General features: G+C 42.3%; 1 protein-coding gene across 2 annotated transcripts; it reads right to left on the minus strand.

Annotated features, from left to right (window-relative positions):
• Positions 1-1,236: 1,236 nt before the first annotated feature.
• Positions 1,237-10,337, minus strand: LOC135256884 (very long chain fatty acid elongase 4-like). 2 transcript variants are annotated; one of them, XM_064339129.1, is made up of 7 exons: positions 10,311-10,337; positions 8,180-8,270; positions 7,513-7,700; positions 7,149-7,229; positions 4,273-4,444; positions 3,126-3,253; positions 1,237-2,684 (listed from the first exon to the last, which is right to left on the minus strand). In XM_064339129.1, the coding sequence occupies exons 1-7, from the start codon at positions 10,320-10,322 to the stop codon at positions 2,388-2,390; spliced, it is 969 nt and encodes a 322-aa protein (XP_064195199.1). In that variant the 5' UTR covers positions 10,323-10,337; the 3' UTR covers positions 1,237-2,387. The 2 variants fall into 2 exon arrangements, with proteins under 2 accessions (XP_064195199.1, XP_064195201.1); XM_064339131.1 differs by lacking the exon at positions 10,311-10,337 and adding an exon at positions 9,707-9,979.
• Positions 10,338-10,558: the final 221 nt, after the last annotated feature.

Genomic DNA, 10,558 nt, shown 5'->3' on the forward strand with positions numbered 1-10,558 from the left:
TTGTAGAGACACATTCACTGACTAGGAGGTAAATGACAGGAACCTGGCTCTGGAGTTCCGCCATCACATCTATTTCAGCTGTGTTTGTACCAGTCAGCTACGCTTTGTGAAAGTACGAAGAGTTTACAAAAATGTCATGAAGATTTCTCCTGTTTACACTGATTTCTCCTGTTTTCTATCTAATGGACGATTTTCTGTTTTAGCTAGGTTGATAATACATATTTACACTATTCTGTGTCTAAACAGCGCAAGACAAATGTTAATGAATATGACACAGAAATAAAATAACGCAATTGCACAGAATGGGAAGGGAGCCCTGCGGATGGGCAGTGGTGAGCGTCTGCTCAGCTCCTTCATCGGGTGGGTTCTGCATGTACTGTATGCATCTGGACCTTTTCCAGACCTCACAGACCTTTCCGGAAACATGACACCCTAGATTCCGTCGCCAAGCGTGAAAGGATTCTCAGTCAACTCTATTAGGCAGGAACGGGATACAAAATGAAAAGTAACTCACCTCTGATATTTCAGAGCGCCTGCGCCACACCGAAGGTCTCCAAACTGCTGCGTTCGTTTTGTTTGTGGTGGTAGCAAAGCATTTCTTCTTGCTGAATTCCAAATGAGTTGAAACACAGTCAAGCATGCTCAACCTCACAGACAAAATGTCCGCATGGATGAAATAGATGAAAGGGCAGTGAAAGTTCCACGATTCAGATTCATCAGATTCATTACACTTCCCAGAGAAGATGCAGACTCACTAGACCTCCCACACATCATTGATGATTTCTACAACGGAGTTTTCCTTATGCCTCCAGGATTAAAAGGATTTTCTCATTTCTAATTCTATTCAAATTTTTGGACTCTTGCCACTCTTCTTTGGAATGGTCAAAAACTTTCCAGCATCCTAAATACTCAAAATCACACAGATATTACCCTGAATCTCTATGATTACAAAAATAACCACTATTTCCAACACAAGCTATCAGACGTAAAAGTACAAAACCTGGATCTGCTCAAACTGAAGAATCCCGCATTACTTCAAGGGACCTTTTGCAGAGCCGTTGGCCCAACATATGTATAAGATCATATACAATTTAATTAAATATTATTAAATATTTGTATAATACTTACAATATAAAACTGTATGGCAAATAAAGGAAATACATGAACCGAATTACTTGCTGAGTCAATGCCTCCAAAGACTACATTGACAACAATAAGCAAAACAATCATCTAGAATCATCTTTCACAGTATTTTCTTTATCAATTTCCTCTCCCTTCCATCATAGATTCAGAAGAACAACAAACACATGACTTTGCATAAAAATAATTTTTGTATCAAATAAATATTAACAATAACAATCTAGCAATAATAAATTGCATTTCATGTTATTTATTTGTTGTTATAGGATCACTTTTTATTGCAAGGGAAATATATGCACATTCTCAATAAAGTTATGATATATTTCTATGTGTTGAACACAGACGTCAACACTAAGCAAACTGTAAAAAATACCAGGAGGTGCTTCTCTACCAGCGTTTATACAGTTTTAGGAGGTACCCAACTCACCCAGGCTAATGAGTTTGTTGGCATGATAGCAGCCACACAAGTAATTCTCAATAAATATCAAGTTTCATCATCTCATGAGTAGCAATAATGGGCCCTACACAATGCCCCCATACACTGCCATGGCCTGTGACTGCAGAGAGAACACCATTGACAATCAGACCTGGACCAATGACAGGCCCGCCCATTTGTTGAGCAATCAGATACTTGTCTCTCTGCCAGGCAGGGATCTGATCAGTCCTACTGACATCACAGCTCAAGTGCCGAGCGACGACCAATAGCGGCGGTCATCTCTTGATGGAATGCTCATTCGGGGTGCATAAACACGCGACTCATCTGTCCCACACCTCTCTTTAGCGAGCTTCCATGAGCAAACAACTTTCAACTGCTTAAAAACTTTCAATGTGAGGAAACTTAAAATCCAATGGGTAAAATGACAGTTAGGTTAAAAGTGTATGTTGTTGCTTGACAGCACGGTTTTGGGAGGAGAAGGTTCGGGGGGGCAGTAGCTCTCCTCTCTTTACAGTGCTTTCCCAATTCAGCACTGTAAAAAGAGGGAGCTGAGAATTAACCCTCAATAGACCTGTTTGCTCATAATAATTTGTGCAATGTCCTGTGGGAATCTTATCCTGAAAGTGTGGAGAACACGTGACCCCTAATCCCCGCTGCACCCTCTCCTCCACAAAAGTCGGTCACAATTAAACTTACAAAGAACCTTCGGAGGCCTGGCATCTGACCACGCCCTTTGTCTGCTTGCCTTCCCCGACTCCAAAATGTGGAATTCAGGTGTCCGTAGCAAGGCTGGCCCATGCCTACATCCTCCCTACTCTTGCTTTGATCGCCCCTTCTTCTGCGTTTTCCCGTTTTCTGCCGCCGCCTGCTTCGCCTCCGCCTTGCTGATGCCGTTGGTTACCGCGGAGCTGCCATTGGCGACGGCCTTGCCGCCCTTGGGGGCGCCCTCCTTTCGCGGGTGGCGGCGGTAGGTTTGGTAGTAGAAGTTGGCAAAGAGGATAATGAAGGTGACGGCGTAGCCAATGAGAGCCCAGTGCATCCACTGGGGGAAGTCACAGTCAATGTAGAGGGAGTGGGCGGCGTGTCCGATCGTCACATGGAACTGGATCTGAAAACCGGCCAGATGCACCTTTAAACGTGCAACATCCCCTAACATCTCCTGATTTCATGCTTTTATGAGGTTCTTTAGTTGCCTTTTGAGTCAACCACCAACTGTTTAGGCGGCCAATTTGAATTTCTTCAGTAACTCACTTCCTGTTTAAGGTTTTTTTGGGCACCCCTTCTAGGATGTCTTAGGATCACCCAAGGGACATACGTACCAAATTTCATGCTTCTATCTGCCGCGTAATGACTTTTCGCATAATTCCCCCTACTATGAAACTAACAGCCCAGGGAAGAATTTAGTCTACAAGGTTGTATTCCACATGTCCTGCATGCATTTATTAAAGTAAAATTCCGCTATCTGACTGTATTCTACTTGACTGTGTGTAAACACTCTCAAGGGAAATGACTATCTTACTGTATTCTACATGGCCAGATGTTCTCTTACCATCTGGATAATGGTCAGGTATTTCTTCCACCACAGGTATTTCTGGATCTTGGGTCCAAAGGCAGCCAGAGCATAGTACAGGTACATGATGACATGGATGGCAGCATTGATGTGTGCACCAAAAAAGGCTGCAGGGAGAGATGGGTCCACACTGAGCAGGCCTGACCACAGTGCACGGTCACATTGAGCAGGCCTGACCACAGTGCACGGTCACATTGAGCAGGCCTGACCACAGTGCAGAGGTGCATGGTGTATGAATTAGAAAACTAATCTCACCTATGTATGGCCAGTGGAAACATTGCCGTATAAGCAGTTTTGAAGTTCCTTGCTTTAACCCAGGGATCTCATACTCCTCAAAATCCTGGAGGGCTGCTACGGCTGTTGGTTTTTGACATGCTATATTGCAGTGAAGTGCCTGATTTACGCCACGGATTAGCCATCGGGTCTGTGCACCTTTTTCCCAAGGCCTAAGTTGCCTGCTGATTAAACGGAAATCACAAAAACCTCTAACTCTCCAGGACTGGAGTTTGAGACCCCTATGTTACGCATAAACCCCTGGATACCCTTACACAACCACTCTAAAGCCAGCGGGTCATTAGAAACCATTGTAAGTATGTAATGTATCATAAACTGAACACAAAAAACTGCCAATCTAAAACATACACCAAAATTGAAATATGAAAATAATGTTTTGACATTGCACGATGAAACCATATTTCTGGTCAAGGTTCCCTTGTACCACAAATAGCAAGCACTGCAAACAGAATACTCACCATTAACACACTACACCGAGTCCAAGATACTGTAGTTACATCGAGGTAATTGCATCATGGCAGAGCTGAGCTCATACCCTTGCGTTAGCTCTTTAGGGAGGGGATTGGTTTCCACTTGCACTTTGTGATTCACCACCCCTCTTGCCTCAAATCAGCCCTGGTCCCATTCCAGGAGGCCTGTGTCCACCAACTTGGTACTCACATTGACCCCTCATTGCCCCGCCCATGGTTGTCACACTGCTCCCTCCCTGCCTGCCTGCATGGGTTCGGTACTCACCTTGAACCTGCCCTACCCCGCCTCTTGCCTCACCCTGAACCTGCCCAACCCTGTCTCTTGCCTCACCCTGAGACACCCATGCGGGTGTGGTACTCACACTGTCCTCCAGCGACCCACTTGATCCCGATCCACCAAAGGATGAACATGGTACAGTGGTGGTACACATGCAGGAAGCTGACCTGGTTGAACTTCTTCCGCAGGATGAAGAAAACCGTGTCCAGGTACTCCACACCTTTTGAGAGGTAGTACCACCACAGAGCTGCCGCTATCTGTTAGAGAGAGAAGCACTCATCCCAATGAATGCCTGCTCAACACTTCATCTACCCTAAGGAAGACTTTCAGATGGTTACTGAAGAAGAAGGCTCTAGGAAGTTTTGCATGTTGCATCATTGGCGTTGTGATTGGCTGTTTAGAGTGAAGGATAGCCTCCAGTTCAAACAAAGCATTATGGACAGAGCCTTAGAGATGAAACTTAACTATGAGCTGAGCTTTAATAAACAGTACCACCTCCTTAAATCACAACTCAAAACCTGTCCTCTGGAGAAACAGGAACCTACCCCAAGCCACAGTAAGGCAAGGGGATGGGCTGAAAAAGCGTTGAACAGAGGTAGGCTTCTGCATGCTTCATCCTAACTGCTGTTCGGAAGGTCAGAGAGCAGAAACCCCCCTTTCCTACGTTCAAATAGGAAGACTACATCTGAAATTTATTGCAACTTTCCGAAATCGACATTCCGAAGTCCACGCCCACTTTCCACAGCCTACGTTATTTTCTCATAGTGGTTTTATTTATTTTGGCCTATTTATGTTTATGCACCATTGTTGACATATTGTGGATTCTCTTTGATTACAGGTGGAACCTATAAAATTATACGACTATTAAATATATCCACAACATCATACAGATAAATTAATTGCAATTTAATTCATATGATATACGGCAATAGGCTATCAAATCGGGACTGTTGCTGCTCAGTTTGAAAATATTACTTGTTCAGCAGGTCACCCGTGCGCAGATATACTGATTCGTCAATTTTTCGTTGGAAAAATTCTTTTTGCTTCATACAGTTGGCAGAACAGAACACGGCATATAAAACCTAAATGCAATTTATTCAGCCTATTCAAGGCCCAGTACATCAGAACAAGCTGCAATGCTATCAGACCATCACGCACATGCTGCCTGACACACACGTCAAGGAGTCAAACACATGCCTCATCATTCCTTCTAGATTCGACTCTAGTCTAAATTATTTTATTGATTTAACGGTACATTTTATTAGGCTACTGTTATTACCGAAGTCAGACGTCATATAATCGTTCCTTTACAATGCTCACCTAAAGAAGAGCCGACCCACCAATTTTCATTTTTTCTCATTTTAAAATATTGTTTGCCAACCACCAGTAAACATCAGAAGGAGGATGAGGAGAAAAAGACCGCTAACATGAACACCTTCGAAGAAAAACTGCCTGCCGGTTCGCCAACATGCGCATTTGTATGGCTTTGCATTGCGATTATAGACACAGAAGTCGCTGAATTCTTGGAGAAAATCCCACCCCTCTCCATAAGGAACAGCCTCTCATCCCACCTTCGAGTTTAGCTACTTCAGAAAAGGTATGAACACTACGCTGCCCGATGTGTTCAGACAACGCCTCATATGAACGAGTTTGTTAGAAGCATTAAAGGTCAAAGCAGAAAATGCCTTCCTAAATCATATGCCTTCTCAGTATACTGCAGTGAACGCTGATCCCATCTTCTGTCATTTAGAAACACAGCAGTCTGCCCTCCCTCTTTCCTCTCTCTTACAAACACACATATAATAAAATGGCTGACCTACAAATTAAAAATAATATAAAACATGGCCGCAGCTGATATATTTGCGATCCTTAAAATAAAATTGTTAATAATGACTGTGCTCCATAAAAAGAACAGCCCCCCAGGCTTGGGCTGCTAGGTTGGGCGCAGTCTGCTCCGGGTGATTCTCTGTGGACCCGCTCTGACTCTTCTCTCAGCTCTTGCGCTGTGCCTGTGCCTAGGTCAGGAGCAGATTGGGAGGCAGTTCAACCTTGCCTCGGCTGTAAGGTCAGGAGTGATCGTATAAACCCTCGCAAAACTGGGCCTCTCAAGCCGCTTACCGAAAAGCTGCTAATTAGCCGGGGAGGCCTCTTCCCGGCGCCAGGGCCGGCAGGGAGAGTCCCTCTCATCCAGCCCTCTGCGCCATTCCCCCCCTATTCACGGTCGCTGGAGCGTGCGCCTCCCCATTCATTTCAATGATCCTGCTGGCATTCCCCGTTTATTCCAATGATCTTGCTCGCATTCCCCCGTCCATTCCAACGAGACCGACGGAGCTCCCTCCTCCACTGCTATCTGCGACAGCCAAGCTGGCCTTCATCAGAAAGCCTCATCCCTGACTTGCACTCCACCCTCATCTAATCAGACCCAGGCAAGTGTATCTATGCTGAAATACAACATTAAATAAAACAAATGAAACATGCAGTATATCTATACAACAATCAACATGCATGCCAAGTGCCATCTACTCTACACTCAATACATTTTAATAACAGTATATAAATTTCTTACTGAGTTTAGTTGGAAAGACTAATGGCTAAGTATGCCTGCATACAGTTTGTGTGATGCCACAGGAAGAGTCACTATTTGAGGAAGCTTTTGCTTTCCTCCATTTCCCATTTGAACAAGGAGCTGCAGTAATAATTCCCCACAGCACGCCTCCTCGAATTGCAGACAGCTGTTCAGTTTGACCCCTGACCCTTAGCACACGAGCACCCCAGAAGCACAGTGGCGCATGAAACTTCCTTGAGTCTGCTTCCTCCTAAGGTTTCATTCTGCATGCCATCCGGGGACTTTTACAGAATGCCTTGAGGCTGGTTCCATTCAAAAATCATCAGCAGGACTACATGGCCTTTTCTCCTCAGACTGGGGCAGTTTTTTATCTGGGATTTAGAGGAAATACTCACCCTCACTTCATTTACATCATCGGAGTAGTTAACAGGTTGACAACGGTAACTGTAACCAGCTGCCTTAGAGCCAAGATAGAGCTGAAAGAGATATACAGAGGTATATGCATTTATATATATATATATATATATATATATATAGAGACAATTGCTTTACTAATACAATCAAACCTAAATTATGCACTTTCCATTTGCATTCTTGCATGACATTGGCAGATCTTTATGCATACAGATGGCAGATCTTTATGCATACAGATGATGACAAAATATGGTTAAAGTTGAACTCCCACCAGATAAGGTCTGTTTTTTAAAATAATAACATCCCAGCCATGCCCAGTCTTCCCTTGTTTAGCAAAAACCCCACCTCTTTGCAGATGTAGAAGTTGAGGATGACCATGCTAAAGTTGTAGACGATCAGGGTCTTCCTCAGCTGGAAAGGTTCTCTGTGCTGCATGTATTTAGGCCCCAGCCAGAGGAAGAGCAGGTAGAGGATGCTGATGGCCAAAGTAGGGAAAGGAGACTCCATCAGAGGCCATTTCTCTACACGCTTATCTGTAGGGACAGAGAAAACATGCAGGCACACAAGCATATGCATGAATAAACACACACACACACATTGAGACACACACAATGCAATATGCACATCTAAAATCCAACACTGGTGTTGAGATAGAGATGAACCACAAAAGGAGGAACATCCAATTCAGAGATTAATCACTGGGCTGAACATTGTGCAGAATGCAGCAGCATAATGCCTGGGAATCTTAAACTAAAGTGTAATGTGATATTGATATAGTGTATTCTTAACTGGTCCACCAAACAAGGGAAGTATGATTTCACTCCAGCATTAGCAAAGGGCAGGCAATTACGCTGTTTTAATCTGCTAGCAATTGGGAGAGTCCTTCGGTAGCCCCACTTGATGCTTTGGTCTTTAATCTGAAAGCTCTGAGAATCCCATGTGTGCACATACTGATACATTCCCTACATGCTGTCGATACACTTTCCTATAAAGAAAACAAGAACAACTTTACCTGCTATGCTAAGGCTCCATTTATAAAACTCTATTGAGTCATTTACGAAATGGGTTACAATCTCCATATTTCCAGCTTTGTCTTGTTTTTCCTGCAAATAAACATGAAAGCACAAATGCATTTAACCATTGTAAACCATGCCGCTTTTGATACAAGTTAAAATAACACACACACACACACAATAGTAACTGCTCTCCAGCACAGGCTCAAGTGCTGACTGAAACATACATGCAAACTGTAATTGGCATGCAACTTGCTCGAATCCACCAATTTTATTAATCTTGTCTTCCAGACACTGAGACATAAATACACACATTTCTCTTATAATGACATAAGCAGAACTATAAAATCTGCCATATTAAATTCTCAGAAATTTTAATAAATATCCCTGCATTAAAAGAATAATTTGTTAAATTGCATAGACAATCTCCAGTTTGAGGGTGCTCCAAACGCAACAACAGTAATCCTTCCAAATAAGTTTTGTAGATCTACATTCCATTCTTGGTCATAATTTAAAAAAAAATTTTTGCTACATAATACATAGCAAGCAAACTCTGTACCATCACTACCCCCTTGGCAGAAAAAAAAAATATCCTTATAATGTATATTTAATAATGCCGTCTCCGTTTTCTATGCAGATGAATTATTTATTTGTAGTGTAAGAGTAAAATAGAATAGTGGAATAGAATTAAACACAAAATAAGGATTATTGGTCACATTGAAATAATCCAGTAATAGCCTGCAATTAACCCAGTAACATATGCGTTCCGATTTTTACAATAGAGAGAGTGCACGCAAATTTCTGTTAAAAAAAAAGAAAGCCAGACCGGTTGTGCACGGGTTTCCGCTGCACACAAAAGCTAAAGGCGCGTGTCAGCAGGTTTCTCGCGGAGTTGTCAAGAGGCTTAATTCCAACAGATCTACGAGATTAAATGCAAATATTTCACGACCTATATTGAAATGCTAATTCTTTGGGTTTTTTTTAAGTTTTATGACATGAAACAGGAGAAATAATAGTTCGGCTTTATCTGTAGTAAAAATGTAATCCCTATCTGAATAGTCACCGGCAGTTAGATTGTGTTTTACAATCAGACGGATGCAGAATACATTTAACATAACATCGGCCAAATGCTACCAGATGAATATACAGTTAACCGGTCGATGCGCTGCAAAAAAGGGATAGCCTGCTTTATTTCTTCCACGAGAGACCCATAAAAATAAAAAAAATTCCAACAGATCTTTCGTCACTGAAACAGTAAACTCTGTTAAGTGAAACAAGTGAAATGCAAGACAAACGATATATCCGGGAGCTGCACATGCACAAGAGATTAAACTCGGGTACGACTAAAAAAAATGGTCCAAACGAACTCAATATAAATGAACGCATCTACACTTTATAATCACTGGTGATAAAAATCTATTTGGATTACAATATCACTGAGTGACTAAAATAAAATGGATAGGAAATCAATGTGCAACTGTATGCAAATATACAAAAGCAACTGTAACAAAGAAGTTCGTTCTTACTTTATGGTGACTGAAATCTTCTTAGTGACACTCGGTGCGAGGTCATGTAAAATTCACTTACTCTGTCTTGCTATAGAGCAGCAGAATACGTCTTATTTAGTTTAAGAAAAGCCACGATTTTGGCAAAATAACAAAGGCAAACAAAATCTAAAAAAAAAAAAAAAGATATTGCACGCGGGCTCTCGAGGGTGTTCAGTGCTGCTGCGCCTCTTCCAATCCCATGAATAGCGGAGCAGGGAGAGGGCACTGCGCATGCGGAGAATGAAAACCGACAGACAAGACAGCAAACTCACAGCTTATTCCGTGATCAGCTTTCGGGGGTTAGACCCTCGTTCAAGTGCAGTTGAATATGTAATGACGCGTCACTGAAAAATAGTTGCGCAAAAACGAGAGATAATGATTTAATTATTTTGTTATGATTACATAACATAGCATTGTGTAGGAAAAAATCATTGCTCTGTAAACCGACTATGCAGACATTTTGACAGTTGATTATATACTTTTAAAAACCTGTTTTAACCATACATATTTATATTTTCACATAGTCTAGAATTCCCACTGCATTTTTCATCGCAATCCCATCATCTGCTTCTTTTCACCTCACCTGCACAGCCATTCTATCATATTCTATCAGTTGACACATGCAGACCACAGGAGGTATCTACGGCATGGACAAGCTTGTCATCTAAAGCCTACCGTTCCGGGGCAATGCGACAGATGCTTTGAATGTGTACGATTCAGCAGTAAACATAATGCTTTATGATTTAAAAAAATGGATTTGGCTGCATGTATTCTATCAGAGAAACATACATGTTGCAAGAATACCTGAAAGAACCAGCAGACCTGTTTAAT

This window comes from Anguilla rostrata, chromosome 6 (genome assembly GCF_018555375.3).
Source record: "Anguilla rostrata isolate EN2019 chromosome 6, ASM1855537v3, whole genome shotgun sequence".
Taxonomy (NCBI): Eukaryota; Metazoa; Chordata; class Actinopteri; order Anguilliformes; family Anguillidae; genus Anguilla; species Anguilla rostrata.